General features: G+C 41.9%; 1 protein-coding gene across 1 annotated transcript in view; it reads right to left on the bottom strand.

Moving 5' to 3' along the window:
* Positions 1-7,778: 7,778 nt before the first annotated feature.
* The window catches only part of TLL2 (tolloid like 2), a gene marked incomplete at both ends in the record, with an annotated part of 84,330 nt that continues 72,284 nt past the window's right edge, over positions 7,779-19,824 (bottom strand). The window contains 10 exons of the mRNA XM_079536327.1: positions 7,779-7,913; positions 9,047-9,297; positions 10,286-10,499; positions 10,593-10,720; positions 11,603-11,728; positions 13,245-13,425; positions 14,136-14,296; positions 15,640-15,765; positions 17,063-17,258; positions 18,144-18,289. Of these exons, the coding sequence (XP_079392453.1) occupies positions 7,779-7,913; positions 9,047-9,297; positions 10,286-10,499; positions 10,593-10,720; positions 11,603-11,728; positions 13,245-13,425; positions 14,136-14,296; positions 15,640-15,765; positions 17,063-17,258; positions 18,144-18,289 (1,664 nt within the window). The remainder of the gene's footprint in view (positions 7,914-9,046; positions 9,298-10,285; positions 10,500-10,592; positions 10,721-11,602; positions 11,729-13,244; positions 13,426-14,135; positions 14,297-15,639; positions 15,766-17,062; positions 17,259-18,143; positions 18,290-19,824) is intronic.

Consider the following 19,824-nt stretch of genomic DNA (forward strand, 5'->3'; position numbering starts at 1 on the left):
ATCAAAACTCTCCAGCTTTTTCTAGCCTTTGCAAAAACATCACACCTGGTTACAAGTGACAAGGCAGTTGAAGCTGGGAGATAGAAGGCCTATCACATAGTGATGATGGCAGATGCATTGCTTGTTATCCCTTCACCCAGGCTAACCCACTACCCACAGCTGACAGTTTATGCAATAAAATGCTGGGAAGAAGCAAAGCCAGGTAGGTTCTGTGCATCAGAATACAGACAGTACAAGCAGGAAGGTCAGTTTGTAAAGTCCAGATCTTTGCACATCCACAAGTTTTTGTGGGAAGAGAGACAAAATACTTGCCTTTTAAAAAAGATTTAGCACTGATGTGCATTTTCATTCAGTGGCAAGACAAATATAATGTTAGCAGCAATAGAACAGCATGTCAGATAAGATTCCAATCATCCACTATCCGTTAAGAGCACCTCCTCCTTTTCAGAATTATATTCCCTCTTTCCGAGGTATATCATGGTGCCAAGGAGGCAGTTGATCTTCATCCTACACAGTATACTTACTGAATTTACAGTTGTGTTGTAAAAGGGCATGAAAGATCTTGTCACATCCTGCAGAGAAATTAGAAAAGAAGAAGAATAAAAATATCACACTTTCTGCAATTTGTAGGTGCCCTATGCAGGTGTGGGAATGGAGAGGGATATTTCTGCAGTGTCTGGAGGTGATGGCATGGGAATATACCAACATGATTTGAACAGGAAACATGACAGTTATTCAAGAGGGAAAGAAAAAAAAAAAAAAAAAGAAAAGAAAAAAAAGCATACAAGGCTATTTAAAAGTGCAGTACAAGAAAACATAAACTGGTTTGCTTGAATTACTTACACTATACAGAGCCTTATCATGCAATCGGTTTACTCTGCCAACTCCCCACTAAGAGGGCAAAACTTTTTTTATTACCACCATGGCTGAGGGACAAACAAAGCCAAAGTACAGGGTAATTTGTAAGATAGCAAAGACTTGCACCTGCAGCCTTTGAGCTGCAAACTAATCACATGTTCCTGCTCTTGTTGATTCAAGGACAGCTGAAAAGATAGAAAGATATTAACCTTTTCCTGGCTAAATTGTTTCTACACACAGGAGGAAAGCTGCCTGCCTGTCTGGGATGCAAATTAGCATTCTGGGAGGCTTAAAGAAAGTTAAGAACTACTTTTCTTTCTGGTGTAGCCATGCTGCTAGAACTAGTACTGAGTCTGTGACACAGCCAGCACCACAGCAACTGCAGATGACTGGAGGGATTTGTGCTAGTGGCAGCGTTGGGAAGGGAAGCTCAGTTTGGGGGGCAGAGATGAGGACAAGCAGCACAGGAGCCTCTCCTCTAATCCAGGAGCAAGTAGTACGTCCATGAGCAGCAGCTCTGCTGAACCCAGCCAGAGCCATAAAAACATTGGAATTAAATAAAAATTGAGTGAAAGAGCAAAGCTGCTGAGGTCTCTTTGAACTGATGTGAAAGGTGACAGAAGGCTGAAAGGAAGTGTTACTGTGCATCCCCAGAAAGCTAGTATAATGAGCCAGCACAAAGCTGGCTTTTTCTGACTGCAGAAAGTTCTTCTGCCATGCCTTGAATAGGGCCTGGTTATTTCAGGTCAGGGAGGTTAATGCAGTGAAAGTATGCAAGAAGTCTGGATACTGCAGGTTATGGAGAAGGAAGGCTGAGAGCATAAGCAGGTTATGAGAGGATTCACACTTCAGTCTTAGCTCAGTCTACGTCCTGTGGTCTGGGAGCAGGACACTTCGCTGGATACTATGGATCATACTACTTACTGAACAATCCAGAATTCATCCTCCCATTCCTAACTGCAGTCAGAGGCTTGTTTGGAACTGTGGCCTTTGTAGGCAAGCTGTGGACATTGAACTGGAAGTGTAACCTTTGAACAACCTGGCTTAGGGACTGCAAGTGTTGGGAAATAACTCTGAGCATGCATAGTTAACAATCAGTCACCAAGTGAGAAGGATCTCTTTCAGGCCCCTCAGAGATCCAGGCATGGCTACACCCATGTTGCCAGCTGGGAATGAAATTCTGTAGAGGCATTCTTACTCAACTTTTCTATTGTGCATTCTTCAAACTTCCTCACTGAAACACACCTTTCTGCACAGCTGACCTGTTACTGTTTGAGCTTAGATATTCACACCTATCTCTTCTCTGAAGCTGTACATTTATTTCCTTCCTGGTAATGATATATACTTAATGGACTTTATATGTATTTCAGGACTGTGCATGCAGGTTAGATTAAAGTCTGAGCAGAAGGGGCCATGTAAATAATGCATTTTATATACTCTCACCTTTCTGTGCTCTAGGTATTTGCGAAACTGTACGTGCAATTGACTGCTGACAAATTTATATTCCCAGCAAGAAACAGGTATGTCTGTAACTTGCAATAAAACAATCACTACCAATCAGGTTAAGTAGAATTTTTTTTTCCTAGGTTATTTAATCATAGCTTTAGACCGGGAATGCATACTTAGCTTCTACCAGAAAACACACAGCTCTTATTTAAAGTAATAACCTGGTTCTACATTTACATTTTTAACTGGTAACTTATACATTTTTGTTCTTCACTGAGCTTCTTTTATGTACAAAATGAAAGATTCAGGATATCTTACTGAGACTATCATATTTGGAATCTGAATTCTCTAACCAAGCAAACACAGGAAACTGCAGCAAGATACTGAGAACAAGGCTGTTTCTCTTAATGTGAACAATAGTTTAAAGCCACTGTCTCAAGTCACTTGCAAAAAATGGATAAATATGCAAATTGGTACAGTATCCATATCAGGAGAGACAAGGATGTCATTTACATGTAAATTACTATTGACATCCAATATATTTACTTCAGAATGGAAAGGATGCTTCCAGACCTCCTGACTGAAACTCCCTTCCAGCCCGCTCTGAAATTTTGATACCTAAAGTGAACGTAATTTGGCATTATGTTATCCTTATTTGCAGACACATCCCTGCTTTTGTTCATAGATTGTGCAGATTACTCAGTGTGATATTTACTGGGCTCTGAGCATCAGTGACCCTGACAGGAGTCAAGTACATTTCCCAGCATTAACTACAGCAGCTACTGTCTTTTTTAACAGACGCTTCCACCCTTTCAGCATCGATTCTCCAACATATGGAATGAATTCCCTCCCAGTTGTTCCCATACTAGCTCAAACCGTGAATGCTTGCAGCCAGGGATTACGTCCTTTCCTGTGTTTATACAAGCATCAGCTCTAGTGTGATAATTTCAGCAGATCCTGCAAGAACCCACTCCAAAGGGCAGGAAATTTCCTCAATAAAGGACCACTGATTGATTCCACTTTGCTCCAGCTGCCCCAGAACCGGGTAATATCTCCTGGACAGAAAAGCTGTAATAGACACTAAAATCCAAGCAGGTACCTAAAACTGTTGGTTGCACTACAAGGAAAAGCAAAGATGACAAGAGTGCCACCTGAGTTGATTGGAGCAAGGAACTGGAGGGCTAAAAACTCCCAAGGAACATTACATCAAACACTCAAATACTCCGACAGCCTCACCTCTCTGACCTCTCCCCCAGGTTCCATCGAAATATGACTCTACTGAGACAGGATGGCTCCACTCACCATTTTGCTCTCCTCCACCAGAAATCCCTCCACACATTAACAGCTGACTGTCCAACTCCAGGCTCAGCGTTCTGTTTAGAATGAGATTCTCTTCCTGCTGAAAAAAATAACAAAACCAAAACACAAGAAATTGGAGACCTGTAAAGAGGAAGAAGACGAGGGCATTTCTGTCAGGGTGAGTCAGACAGTCTGACTGGATCCCAGCACACCTGATAAAGCAGCTCCTCTGTCAGAGGCAGAATGGCTCGCACGTGGCTTTAGGGCACTGAGGACTACAGCTCTTTTTTTTCCTAATCCGCCTCATGGCTTAAAAGAAAAACAAAAAAACAACCCACCAAACAACAACAAAACTGTTAATGGCTGTGAGAGTGTAGCAGCTTGAGGGGAATTCTGCTTTTGTTTTCTAAGGTTAACACCTTGTATGCTAGAGAAAAATTATGGGAAATGCCAGAACAAAGTGGAGGATTCCTGCTGGCTCGTTTTATGCCTGATACTGAGATCAATAGGCCTGTGTGCTCCTAAGCATCTTTCTTTGTCTTGACTGGTGTACCACTGAATACTCATGCTTATAAAAGATGAAGAATCTCCTAGCAGACAATAGATATCCCCTTCAGCATCTCACAGATGGTGACTGGATGGTCTTCGGGCACTTTCTAGAAAATTAAATCCTGATTCTAAAAATAAGAAACTGGCCACATCACATAGCACTGGTGGCTGGCAAATCTGAAAGAGAAATTAAGGGAAAGTTCTACTTGAAGAGAAATAAATATATAAGCCTGTGAAAGATCAAGAAACACTTTCAGTATCCAGATAGATCATGAAAATGGTGATAGCATATATTGCTGCAGCTGCACACATCAGTGTTTCTCAGACAGCTGTCACATTAGTTTATATTCCACCTTCTATATCACCTCCTATTTCCCACTGGTTTCTACTTGGGTTGCATTGCTTTGGACCATATTCTCAGCATGACTGGATGCTCACTGGCCCTCATTTTGGAAATCATGTCCATCAGTGACCTGACTGACAGCACCCTGGCACATTCCAGAATCAAACTTTGCAGTCATATCCTGGTGCAGGAGGCTGTGTGAAGACACTTATTCTTTGTCTCCGTTGTTGCTCTGCCTTCAGGTGCAGCATAGAGGAAATTCAGACACCATGAAGTTTTGAGTGGCTGCATCACACACCACAGGAAATGTTCAGGGGACATAAATGACATAAAAGAATAGTGGATGGATGGGGAAAAACACAGAAATGATCCTTAGCAAGCAGAATATGTATCAGGCAGAGGACAGAAAAAGGAAGAAAAACATTTTTAATGCTGCCTGTGTACTGAACATTTTGCTGCTACAGTGGGAGTATAGATCACAAGGCTGCAGTGAAGATGTGTTAAGAAATTTCTTTCCCTTGAGGAACTGGTGGATGCATGTATACAATAGAATGTGCAACTGAATCCAGTCTTTAATAAAAGCAGAGACTCATTTTGGTCTCTAGACTCATCAGGTACATTTTGATTGCCCCCACACCCTCCTCTCCTCCCCACCTATAATATTAATTTTGTTAGTGAAATGTAAAACCACACAAAGACTGGAATACGTGTACACACCTTGGAGGATCTCACATTTTTTTCTTTTTCACTTAAGAAACTTATAGACAGTTAGAATTATTGACTGTTACCACCCAGTCAGTACAGCAGAAATATTCTACACAAATCATCAGTTGAAATGTACAGTACAACAGTTGTGAGTACACTGTCACAAAAGACACCTGCTTGAATGCTAACAAATGCAGTGGATCCATCAAACCACATTGCAAGCATCTGCAACAAACCAGAACACCAAATATAAAGTCTGAGGAACATAAGAAATTATCAGAACATAGAGCACAGATGTGGAAGTACACAGGAAGCTTCTCTCCCATTAGAGAGCTAGGAAATCTGAACTGCTGCTTGCCACCTATTACTTTCCTTCTGCTTCACAGGGATCAGTGTCAAGCTTTTATTTCCAGACCCGAGCCACTGCAATTTTGCTTGAATGGGATCAAGAAAGAGAAGGAAAAAAGCTAACAGACCACAGCTAACAGACCTCACTTCCTCAGACCTGCATGGTCAAACAGCTTGAATTTAAAGGCCTTGCCTGTAAAAAGGCCTCAAAAATTAGAAAGAAAAAACAGAGCTAGAAAAACAAACAGAAATAACATGGTTTTATACAGCCTGCAATAAAGCTATAGTCCATGGCACAGTATTGTTCACATGACATTTAAGGCTTTGACTACTGTTTTTTTACATGCACATTTTATATACATATAATATTGTTTATAAATTATTTTATTTTTCTTGTTCTAAGCAAGAAAATATTTTCATGCATTTGCTTCTCCCAGTATTCACAATACTTGGACCATATTCTGTTTGAGGACTTTTGGAGAAGGCTGGGTCTATTTATTATCTGTCTGGAAATGGCCTCATCTCCGGAAAAGTAATTTGTGCCTGACAGTGTTGCTGACCCCACATTTCTCCACAGTCATGCACTCAGCGGGCAGGTGCCATCCCAGAGCCTGACAGTACACTGGTTATGTAAACACAGTAACCCTTGGATTACAAATACTTTATTAAAGCTAATGTACCTCACCTTTTAGTTCATTACTGCCCATGAGTGCCATAATGAAATAGATCTAGTTCTGAATGATTTTTTTCTTCTTTTATTCCCCTCCCTTACCAGTAGCTCAATTACAGTACTTCTCCCACAAGGCGCAGTTTTTCCTACTTTCTCTCAAATAAGTGCCAAGCTATCTGTTAATTCTGCCATGGTTCAGTAGCTTCCATGTGCATAAATAACTGCAACGCAGAGCAGGTCTCAGCCTTGTAGCTCAAGGTGCTTAAGTCAACATCTCATATGCACAGCAGGGTTATAGAACTGCTATGAAGCTAATAGACTGCATCGTGGGCCAGCAAAGAATGAAGCAAAGCAAAGCAGCAGAACTTTCCCATTCCTTGTCCTATGCCTGGGGCATGCATCTGTTTGACTGGTTCCCAGAGCTCACCAGAGCTGACCTGTAGCACAGCTTCTGTTCTTTGTCTCAGGAACAACCACAACAATATGCTAAGGTATTCTGACCATCTCTGACTCGATGTGTTCTTCTGTGAGATGCTCCAGCTAGCTGATGCTGTAAGAGCACCGCTTGGTAGCTGTGGGGAGTTCTGGGGAGAGCATCATAGACAGTTATGAAAATGAAAGGCTCACAAAGATGTGGTACTCAGGAGCAATGGAAACTTGGAAAGGAAGAAGCATAAAATGACTGAGAAAGCAAACATGGGTCGAGTTAAGAGAGACTTCTTGTTAAAGATGAAGCCTGGACTGCTGCTATAGCCCTCTGAGCTACCTTGCCTGGCAGTGTAACTGGAGCAGACTGTAAGTGTTCCACCTGCGAAGTTCTGCCACCATTACACATTCATGCTCTGCCTCCTATCAAAACACATCCCTGTCAGACACAAGCGTTCCCTTGGCCACTGTGTCAAAGTACTTCCACTCAGTGTGCAGTGGGACAATTACTGCAGACAGGCACTGACCACTGCTTGTTCACTGTGGTCAGCTAACCAAGGAGATCGTCCCCATGCTCCCAACTACTTCTCAAATCACAAAAACTAAGACACTAAATAGGTGGGACAGAAGGAGTCATGGAATCTGGAGTCCCAGCTGCGTAGTTGTTCTCATATTGCACTGAGTAACTTGGGCTGCAGAGGAGAATAGACAGTCCACAATGTCCTCTGAGAAAACCCTACTGGGTGGCTACCCACATCATATGCTTTAGAAAATGTATTCAGACAGCTTGTACAGGATGCTTAGGAAATATAATCTAGAGACAGGGTATTCAATAGACTAAGACCTTCCTCAGTTTAAGCTCAGTTTTCATTCAGCCCTATGGGAAGCTATGCAAAACACAACATTTATGCCCTGACAGGTATGATTAGAAGACAATTTTTGGTCCTAGGTATGTTAACAAGAGAGAGTCACACTAATAATTTCAGAGGCAAACCCTTGTGACTGGATTTAGTTTTAGTTACAGAAAATACTGTACACTGCTTTTGGTCAGATGCACAGAGGCTTAAAAAAGTCAAAAATCACAGCTAAACATCTCGATCTTCAGGTAAGGAACATCTGCGAGGAGCAGTCAGATTACTTTCTCATATGCAATGCATCCTGAAATTTGGTACTTATGTATTGGGCATGAAACCCTTTCTTGTTAATGGTGTCGTCTGTGTGGAATCGAATCATGATGGAATCTCCTGCAGAGTAGATTTCTTCCAGAGGCTGCAGAAAAGGAAAGAACATAACACAGTGGTCAAGTCCGCATGCTAAGTAATCATCCACGCTGTGGTGCCAGAGTTTAAGCTCACAATGAATAGGCTAGGAAACACGAATACTCAGTGCTCAGTACCACCTGCCCTGACTTTCTGAGCATATTCTTCTTGCTCTTTGCATGCTTGCCTTTCATATTTGAAGACTGATACCAGTCCACTCTACAATTCCAGTTCTTCCAGTTGTTTTTGATTGGTCACGGGACTCCCTGGATATTCTTGTTCCAGTCCTCTGGGTACGTTCTGATTTGTGCTAATTTTTTTAGGAAATGACACAGCTCAAATTGAACCTTGTTCAGCAGTCGAGTCCCTCCCATGCATCATGCAAGCAAAGCTCTGGTTGCTTCCCTCACTGCTGTGACTTGCTACAACCTCTGTGTTTCCCCTGAAACTTTCCCTATCATTCCCCATTTGTCAGCATGCAGATAGGTGATTACTATCCCATTATTCTGAGCTTCTTCACACCAATCTGCTATACCTCAGTCTGTTTTCCAGACCATTTCCCCAGTTTGCATAGACTGTCCTGACACATGCTACCTGGCTGTTTCTCTTTAAATCCAATAAGCACTTTCTCTATTTCATTGTTCAAGTACCACTACTGCTCATACTAACAGAGTCACATCTGCTAATCAGGACTTAGATAACAATTTAGGAAACAAGACACCATCCTGGAGTCAACTAACAGCTTCACCCTTCATCCTCTCCTGACCATGTCTGGAAATGTGACTTGGCTTCAGGAAGGAAGTAGCTAAGGATTAAACCAGATTTTGGAAGCAGTTTCTCATATTCACACAATGATTTTGCATCTGGGCTAGGGCACAGCATTGCAGCAGTCCCATGTTGATGCATAAAGCCCAGGGCTGAAAACAGAAAGTCAGCTATGAAAGTCAGTTGCTTTTTTAGACCAACTTCGCATAGTAGATAAAATGACTGATCTGTAGGAAGAGGGGAAGCAGCAAGACTCAGATGCACAAGACATTCTCATCACCAATTTGTGACAGATATTCCTCTCCAAAAACATGAAATGAGAGCACCCTTCTTTCCCACCTCCGATAACCCTGTGAAATCCTTGCCACCATGGCTTACCCCAGAGCCACAGAAGCGTCCAAGGCGGGGTGCGGTGCTGTCATAACCGTCGTAGATCTCCATGTAGTCATATCCACAGTCAGCCTCCTCCTCGATCTCAAATGTCTGGAATATCAGCTCCACCCCATAACCATCTTCTGCTACAATCACCCAGTCACAGTTGGCTTGCCCTGGGTAGTTGTTGTCCCCAAACTGAGCATGGGAATACAGCTCCTTAGTTTGTACTTCAGCCTTTAAGAGCCCACCACACACTGAAGGAAGAAAAGGGCACAAAACACAGTCTCCTCAAAGGCCCTACCTCACAAAAGATTTGCCATCCCACTTTTGGGCTGTCTGTGGGAAAAGACGACCTTCAGTTTGAAGTACATATAACAGCAGCGAAGGTTACTAACCACTGCATCTAACTAGCATAAGAATGAATTCTTCAGTCATCCATGAATCCAGTGACCCACATAGTGTAGAAAAGCCTGGTTCTTTTGGTGCAAAACATGGAGAGAAAGAAGTGACCAGTTAATGTTGGCCAGAAGAAAAGATATTTTATAGAACAGCAACGTAATGCCTTTTGTTAACGTGTTCTTTGAACTTGTCCTGTAGCTGAAATTGTGACCCCAAATATCTTGCCAACAGTAAGCTGAAGCATATTAAAAACCTGGACTCCAAAATAATCTGCCCACACGTTGCACCTAAGATAGTTCAGTGCAAGTACTTTGGTGGTTTTTCTGCAGCTAACAAGGAATAAGTAGTGCTGCTCAAGGTCTGCTTCATCTACAGTGACAAAGATTTCAGAAAAGAATGTTGGTACAACACATCCACCGCTGGGTTGCTACAAATATAATCCTGCTGTGTATGCTCACAACACATCTTTGCTTCCACCATAACCAATCTAGTATGAGCTCATTGTGGTGGGCCATTATATCTGAAAGGCATCCCTTGCTAGACTAAGTTGTATCCACTCTTTTTCTGAGAACTGATGGTGAACAGAAGAGGTTGTCACTTGACCAAGCATCTCCTATTTAAACAGCAGAAGGTGAGTAGGAACATCTGACATCAGTAAGCTTCTCAGCTAGCATGTACGGTATGTTGTCAACAATGGGAGATGGTTAGCACAGTTTCCAAACAGAAAAATGTCAGGGTAAAGTCACCTGCAGAAAGGTGTATCTAAAATCTTGACTGGTAAACAACGCAGTGAGATTTGATGGCATCTCATCATACTGGTATATTTGCAGGGAATCAGCTTACCTGTGCTATGTTTTGCCTGAAAACCTTTTCTTTGCACGGAAGCGTCAGAGTAAAACCTAAGGAACATCTTGTTGGTAGAAGCTACCACAGGGTCTGGTTTCTTGCTGCCACAGAAGCGGCCAAGTATGGGTGACTTGCTGTTGGGCCCATCATACATTTCCAAGTGATCATAGGCACATTCTTGGTGCTGTTCAATCTCAAACTCATTAAAAGTCTACAGTAAAAATAAAAATAAGGAAAATTAAGAAGGACGCTTATAAATCTGAGAATGCTTTTCCCCTGGCACTCCCATTTGCTGGTTACTCACTACTTTCACTCGGTGGCCAGGTGTTGCAGAGATATTCCAGGTGCACTCTTTCCGGCTAGGGTACTTGTCAGGCCAGTTCGGACTGCTCATCATTCCCTCTGCACTGCTCAGTTTATGCTCACAACCAGCTTGAGAGAGACCGTACGACAGAGGCATCAAGGAGAGTCTCATACACTAATTTGCATCACTGAAATAGCCTACAAACCTCTCTCCCCCCATTGAGACCCTAGCTATGGCAAAAACATGGTAGGCTTCAGTCACGAATAAGGTCTTTTAGGATTACTACTTAGTTCTGGTGGGTTTGTCCCTAAAAAGGCCTATACTTTTGGCATTCCTAGATGCAGCCAGACTAGCTGGCTGAATTAACTGATCAGCTGGTGAAAGACTATCTTATCTTCCTGGACCTCATTAACCTCAGTCTCCTCACTGTCAGATGTACTCTCCTGCTCCTCCAGCTCATCTGCCCTGCTCTCAGTGGCATGTGTTCCAACCCCACCACCATGTCGACTTCAGTGCTATCTCAGCCTTGAGCTATTTTGTTTTGCTGACTGGAAAAATTGAATCACAGAACGATCAGGCAAGTAACAGAGGCTGTTCAGTGGAAGGCCTCAGCAGTGTCAACTAAGGGGTGGGCATGCACCAAAAAAAAGTATTTTTGGCATCAGCAAAGTGTTGTACCAGGTCAGCCCCTCTCTTCTGACCCAATCCAAGCCTTAAATGAAGCAACCAGTCTGGTGGTAACATCCCATAACTGCTTCTTTCATTTCTTGCCTCTAACCTGTCCATCCCCATAGACATATAAAGGGCCAGACTGGGAAATAGATCCAGCCAAAACCGAGTTCTTGAGACCTCTTATTGCTTTTCCTAGATAGTTCTTCAGCTACCTGGGACATTTTCAATGCCCCAGACTGATAAGTACAAACTCTTCCAATATAGGGCAGGAAGCACTCTGGTTCAGATAGTGTTTGTGGGAGCTCATCTTTCCTGAACGCACGGAACAGAGGGCTTACCTTCTTTACAGTCATGGTTATTTTCATGCAGCTTGAAGCCATTTCTGCACTGGCATACGTAGCTCCCAAAGGTGTTGATACATTCATGCTGGCAGCCACCATTGTCTTTGGAACATTCATCCTTGTCTGGGCAAGAGCAACAAACACTGAGTTGCCAGTGAGAAACAAACTACTGCAGTCGCAAGCAGCGAATCCTATATCCAAACTGGCAGATACCACCACACACCTCCAGCTTCTGTTGCTGGATTAGTCCAATCCCCTTTTAGTCCGGATACCATTTTCTGCAGTTGTCTTTCAATCCATAAGATGCACCACAAAAGTGCTTTATTATATAATGCAAGCTTTGAACAGCTGAAGACTCCTTGTCAAAAAGAAATCTATAGCAACACCTTATTTTAAAATATGGTCCAGGAAAAGAATCACACAAATTCACTAGACTAAGCAAAAATCTACTTGACGATCTTATATTTTCAAATTCATATATGCTCTGATAAGCCTCTGTCTGTAAACTGCTTTGACCAAGAAAGCTGAAATATGCCCTAAATATTTACTCCTGTGTATTCAGTACCGTGCTAAGGCCACAGACAGCCTGCCTCTTTCACCCTTACTGCACAAGTGACCCATACAGGGTTCAGAGAAAAGGGAAAATAAAAGACACCTCTGTCCCACCTTTCTCATAAGAAAATCCATGAGATTCACCTCAGATTCACCACCCAGAAAACCTCACGGTCATAGTACAAGCAATGAAAGGATCCAGAAGGAAAAGTGGAAGGCTTTTTTTTTAGTGTCCTCTCACTACATAGAGTCCATGTGACAAACTGCTCCAACTGAAGAAAAAAAAAAACCACAACCACGGAATTTTACCTGCCTCTACTGCTCTTCACAGACATTCCTAAATCTCAATGTTCTGAATTCTGCTCCCAGTTTCCAGTCCAATTTAATTTATAAGCAGCTTATTTCCAATTTTTCTTCTGACCACCCTGGACCTCATTATGCTCACCTGTTTCCTCACTCCCTAACACAGTTCTAGCTAAAACATATGCCACTTTGCCTTTCCTTCCTTGTTGAATTCAATAAACCACACCTCAGCCCTGATTCCACTCTGCAGCGGTCTAACACAAGGTCATTTTGCTTGATCGTTCTCTTTGAAAATATTAATACTCTTCAGCCTCCATTGAAAACAGAGCATGGATCTAAATGCCCACTTTCATACAATGCACAGTTATCCTCCAAAGCTAACAAGGTTCAGAAACCAAGAGATACAAAGAATTCAGAACTTCCACTGGTATGTACAGTGCTGATGGGAAGGATCACTATATAGAAAATTTTTAGAAATGTTCTAACTCTCCTAGTTTCAGAGAAAAAAAGCTATTCTTGACTCCAGGGACAGAAAGAAGTTCCAGGACCAAGTTCCCCATTGCTTTCCATTGTGCAGGGACTGGAGGCGCTGATGAAATCTATGCACTTCGCTGATATCAAATTGTGAAACTGGACCATACATTGCACTGAGAAAAGATGAAGGATGACAACACAGAGCAACCATTCTTTTTAGATGCATTTATGTCAAACTCTGCCTAATTTAGAGGAGATTAAAGACAATTCACCAAAAATGAGAGGTTAAATCAGAGAACCAGCTACATACCAGAGAAGAAGTGGATTTTGAATCCTTTCTTAGATACTGTGTTATCTGATTTGAACTCCAGTCTCATGTTGTTGCCATATGATGTGATTACTTCGGGTTTCTCTGAGCCACAGAATTTGCCATGCAGCTTGGAGTCAGTAGCCAGCCCACTACGAACCTCAACAAAGTCATATTTACAGACCTGCCATGAGAGGAGGCAGTGGATTTAGAGAAGACCATTCCAGAGAGGGGACAGAGACTTGACTGATAGGGAAAGGAAATGCCAGTATGCTCCCAATTTCTTCAGATTCTCTCTTGTGAATGTACTCATCTCCTTCCCTTGCTATTCTAAACTTACAGCATCTGTGCTTTTGTCAGAATAGCAGCATTTCCATTTACTTTATCCAAAATAATGACTCCCACCTTATCAGGTGCATGACAGCACTGAAGGGTCTTCAGCAGCCAGCTGAATTAAGGAAGAGCCATTTACAGTGAAAGAAGTGAAATGCTTCATTTAAAATCCATCCTGTCTTTGGTAGGGCAGAGAACAGGCTCTTATCCTGTCTATTTTCTTTACCCTTGATGAACTCTACTTGTATGTTCATTTCCAATTATCTTCCTACAAAGGCAGCCCTGGGGAAGCATAGGATGGGACACCTATTAGGGATGGAGAACATCTACAGTTTCGTAAAGCCAGTAGAGGAAAGATGCCCATTTATAACAGAACAGCTTGAATCCTTCACTCCATAGAGAAGATGAACAGTCATTGCCATTAGCTTATTATATCAAGGGTGAGGAAACAACCAGAAGCTCCACCAGCAAGATAGTCTCCTCATCCTTGTACCCAAAGGATTTTGGTACAGAATTCCAAATTAGCCAATAATCACACAGATGCAGGGACTGGTTACATACATCATTGCCTTCTAGATCAAACACTTCAAACTGCAGAGAGATCCGGTACTGGGCTGGAGCTACCACCTGCCAGACGCAGTTTTTGTTAGTAGGATATTCCTTTGGCCATCCAGGGCTAGTAATGGTCCCATTGAGCTTGGTGATGAAGCCCCCACAGGCAGCTGGAGAGGCAATAAATGAACACAAGTTTTACTGGGTTCTCTTCAGATACAGAAATTTGTCACCCTGTAATCTGGGAAATGAATCAGACTCTGGCTGATGGCACACTTCAAATTCCAGCCTCTAGGGCTGGTTTAAAATGCTGGGAATTGCAGAGAAGACAGAACTTCACCTGCTGTAAATCACCATTGAAATGCAGCCAGGCTACAAACCCCAGAAGCTGCTTAAACTGCCAAAGATTGATCTCAATTCTACTCTACAGCCTTAGAGTTACTACGGTCCTGTTGACTTAATATGCACAATACAATTGTAAACGTCAGCTTGGTAAATTCACCCACACTCAGTTTATTAACCTTATAATTTCAAATTTAACATATAGACAGCACTTTCACTATGGAAAATGCAAAGCAAAGCCAGGGACTTGGCTTTACTTCCTCGTTTCCTTTAAAAATTCAGGACATCTCAGCTCCACTCTTCTGAAAGAGGACATGGTTTTGCCTTAGAGAAATCAAGCTTGGTTTGCTCTTCTGGTGCAAGATTCTACTTGCAACAAAACATTTTTTTCTTGTTATTTCTTTGGAATAATGAGACCCTGCCAGAACATCAAAATCCACAGGGGACAGCTTCAATGCAAAAAAAAGTGCAACAGGTGTGTTTATTAACTTAAGTGTTTTATAGACTTGGTGCAGTAGAGTTATACAAAACCAAGCATTTTGTTGAACCTAATAAAACAAACAAGAAGTGCACAAAGCATTTGGATTTTCACCCAAACTTCCCAGACCATTTGCTTATTACATTTAGCACTTCACTAGTTTTAGGGGAGACAGAACTTCATCTGAGGGACAACACAGCATTGCATTCCACTCCAGAGTGAGCACAGCTGTCTGGGGTGGGGCAGGCTATTTGCCCACACAGAATACTGACAGAAACAGTTTCTGTTGAAGAAGTGCTTTTTCCCCCCACAACTGGAAATTAGAATTGACTCCTCAGCACAGGCAATCACAGGTATCAGTCTACAATAGAAATATCCTATTAAGAAAAAATAAGCCTTGGATTGAAATTCTTCTGGGCCACTATCAGGTTCCAACATTCCTCCCACCACCAGTGCAAAATCTGGTCTGAACAGGGATCCTTGGCCACAACAGTAGAGAATAAGGATGCCTTCTATCTTTCACCCAAACTTTTCAATTGAACATGTTGACAATTTACAGGGATGTGACGGGGGAACAGATAAAAAGAAATGAACATGGAGAGGAAAGGAGTATTGTCTCTAAGCCTGTTCATTTCCACTGTTAGTTGCAGTACCAACCTGACAGGTAGATGCCTCAATCTGTACATTACCCACCTTCACAGCTCTTTTTATCAGCTGCCAACTCATAACCAGGCTCACAGGTGCATTTGTAGCTGCCCAGCGTGTTCTCACAGTGTTGCTCACATCCACCATTGTCTGGCTGAGAACATTCATCCATTTCTATCAAGAGGAAACCAGAACAAGTCGCACTTTCCCAACCAGCCAAATCCCCTTTACAAGGTCCCTTGTAAAGACTTCGCTTTATTATATTCTCATTTGCCAATTGGTTTTGGGTTTGTTTGCTTTGTTTCGATTCCTCATGCTCGAGTGACGTGAGCTACCAGAAACCAGCCCATTATGGTGCCCACATGCATGGAGCTGTGGGAGGCCATACCATGCTGAACGGGGAGCAGCAACATAGTTGGGAGTGCATGAAATAGTTGTTCATTTTCAGGAACACATTAGTTTCTATCCCAGATTTTGCAGTCAGGTTCTCAACCTTAACAACCTGAGCTGACAATTTAATATACAGGTGGCCAGATTTACTCTTCTCACTCTGACCCCTGATTCCACGTACAGCCCTTACTGGAACACTTCACTAACATTCTTATGGTAGTGCTAGTCACTGGAAGACATTCCTGGCACAATCAGCCTGAACTCCTGAAAGAAGCCAATGTGAGGAAGAACCAGCTACATTTTGTATCCATGTGGAACTGTGAATTTTGTAACAGGCAATCTAGGTACTGTGAGAATTGTCCAGGAAACGGGATGAAAAAATTCACAGTATTTGCCAGCAATCTGGTAATCAGTTTTGATGCAGGGCACAAGTAGAAATAAAGGACTAATCCAAATATTGGAGCTGTATCTATTGGGTTCAGTGACAGTTGTAAAGAAGTAGAAGAAACTTTGACTACCTCAAAGCAACTCAGTAATGTATTTTCCCAAGAGGTTAGATGTTTGGCTCCTGCCTCTATCAAGCCAGGATGCTGGTGAAGAACCATGGCTTGGGTCCAGCTCTTAAAAAAAAAAAGCCTTCATATCTTCCTGAAGAAGATTTCAGTATATGAACACATTTGTCTCCAAAAGCATTCTGGAATTTTCCCTGAAATTCTACTTAGATTGCAAATCACTTCCTCTCCAAAAGTTTTCTTTTGGGGGATAGAACTTAAACAGAGAGGTTTTTGGTTGTGTGTTTGTTTGTTTTTTTTATAACACTCTTTGTACAGTAGTATACCTTCTTCGCAAATATCAGTATCCCTGGTGCAGATAAATGTAGATTCTGTCTTAACCAGTGCTGTTCATGACTCAGCAACAAACTCTTCTACAGTTTTAAAGTAAAACACGTATAGACTTAATATTGGCAGACAAGTCTAACCGCTTTTAACTAGAAGTAGATGCAATGGTAACTTCACTTTGTCAGTAAGTTACTGGATAAGCATTTCCTAAGTTTGACCTTGAGAGGTACCAGATCACATACCTTTGAAGAAATTTGCTGCAAAGCCTGCTTTACTGATGGTTGCATCAGATGCAAACTTCATCCATATCTTATTTGAACTGGATTTAATATCTTCTGGTTTCTCATAGCCACAGAACTGACCAATCAGTGGGCTGTTTTCAGTGAGGCCATCTCGGATCTCCAGGTAGTCATAAGAACATGTATCATGCCACTCAATCTGCAAATGGGAAAGGGTGGGCCTGTAAGTTGTTGGCATGAGCGCTCTGAACCAGGCTAGCTACCTAGTTATGCTTTGGTCAGCAGTCAGCTTCAAAAAGAGCATCCTAAGAAACTGGTCACAACTAAGTTCTTGCTTCATAGCTGCTGTCATTCCTGCAGTGGAAATCACATTCAAACACATTCAGATTTCAGTTTATTTCTATTTCATGGCTACTTTCCAATGAAACTTAGTCTCTGATTTTTCCATGATAAATTGCTCTTCTGTGAGAAGCTGTAAGCATAGGTTCAAGAAATAGCCTTGGGTTTGCTGTCAGGAAAGTAATGGTACCTGCCCTTTCCTGGACAAGTGCAGCAAGTGTGCATAAGCCAGAGGAATCAATTAGCTAGATAGGATTTATGTAAAAACTGAGGTCCTATCAGCAGTCTGTGACTTATACAATATATCACTGGGCACCTACCTAAGAGTGAATGCCATCCTATAACCAATAGTAAACTTTCTGAACTTTTCATGATCTACCATCTGAAAATGTGATATCTATTTTGACAGCCCCAAACATGCTGAAATCTGCAGAAGTACCAGCAGCACCAGCACGGAGCTGTTTGCTTGGCTTGCGACCATCAATTTTATTTGACCGGAGTGAAATCTTAAGGACTCACGAGTCCCTTACTTAACATTCACAGTTTTTTGTGCATTCTAGTTCTTCCTAATTTTTAAATTCATTGAAAATTTAAAAGTTGGCTTTGAAATCTCTGAGCAAACTTCTGGTGAGGAGAGATGAAAAGTTAGTTTGTTTTGAATGTAATTATTTACACCTTTTTCATTTTAAAGGATCTACAGAGCTGAAACAATACCTATTCAAGTGCTTGCAAAAACATTTCTCACCTCAAATGCTTGGAAAGAGATCCCTATGTGATAGCCCTCAGAAACTGTGATCTTCCAGATGCATTCTTTGGAAGGTCTGTAGTCATCTGGATAATTAGGAGACTGGATCTGGCCAGCATCTTTGCGAATTTCTCCACCACAAATAGCTTCATAAAAAACATTCAACAAAACCATGTGATTGTAAGCTTTTTCTTAGGTTAAAAAAAAAAATACTCCATACATAGCCTTCTTCCCCATTCAAATCTGCATCAATAGTACTTGTTCCACAAAAGCAACACACGTCACAGAAGGTTTTCCAAAATCCAATGTTTCATCTTTGATAGTGTCTCCCATCTTGCTGTAAAACCTCTTTACAAAGTGAACTCACTGGGGCATAGATATGCTGTGGATTTGTGTGTTTCACACTCCAGGTCACCTCCATAACTGCTTAACCCTTGCAGACAGCAATAAGGACCAAGAAAAGAAGGGAAGAAAAAAATCCAAACAAAAAGCTGCAGATGTAATCCAGCCACGAGATGGCGATATTAACAAGCATAAGCTGAACTGTTCATCAAGCAACACTCAAGAGGCCATTCTGGTGCACGCATGAAGAAGCAAAAGCTCTGGGGAGACCATGCTACCGCCTTCCAGTACTTGAGGGGAGCTTGTAGGCAGGAGGGGGGATTGACTTCTTACATGGTTCAGTAGCAACAGGACAAGGTGGAATGGCTTTAAATAAGGTGAGGGGAGATTTGGATTAGATGAAGAAATTCTTTAGTCAGAGGGTGTTCAAGGCTAGGTTGATGGCACCCAGGGCCTAATCTGATGTGTGGCAGCCCTGCCAAAGGTGGGGGTTGGAACTAGATGATATTTAACATTCTTTCCAAACGATACCATTCTGTGATTCTATGACCCTCCAGGGAACCTCCCTATCAAACAAAAAGAGGACTAAAAGAGCAGAGAATTGACAAGTCTTATTATTTTTTAATAGCCATAAAACAGACAGCAAACAATATTCTCTCTACCCATTGCAATAGCTCCCATTAAATTTCAGTTGAGTGTTTAACTACACAGGAAGAGTTTTACTGCTAAATGGATGAGACTGTTGACATAGCCTGAGCAATGTACAGAAATGATAAATTCTGGGCTGCTAGCAGTGTTTTAAAGCAAAGCCACCAGCATCTTCTTCATCTTGAATCTCTTGAAAGGAACAATGAAGACACTTTCACTACAATATGTGATTTACCAAAAAATAATTCTGTTATGTGGCTACGTGCTTCTACATCTTTCCTCCCATCTATTTAAAACTGGAGGAAACCAACCCAAAAGTCAGTCCTCACCCATACAGCTCCCAGCGAAGTTTGAATGCACAAGAGTTTACCTGTGCTCTCAGCAAAGCAGTCTGAAGACCCACTTTTGCTTTTCAAAATGTGAGGGAGAAGATTTCAAAAGAAGAAAGAGGAACTAAGAGAAACACAGAACTTCTGGACAAAAATTAACAGAAAGTTAGAGAATTCAGGGCAGCCTCCCTTGGAAATAAAAATTACATATACTGTCTAAACATAGAAGTCACAAATCATCTGAGTAAACTACATTACAATGGAGGAAATAAATGAGACACTACATGCAGTTGAATCAGTGGGAAATGAGGTCGTGCTTGACCAACCTGGTAGCCTTCTATGATGTTGTTTCTGGCTGGGTG

This window comes from Tetrao urogallus (genome assembly GCF_951394365.1).
Source record: "Tetrao urogallus genome assembly, chromosome: 5".
Lineage (NCBI taxonomy): Eukaryota > Metazoa > Chordata > Aves > Galliformes > Phasianidae > Tetrao > Tetrao urogallus.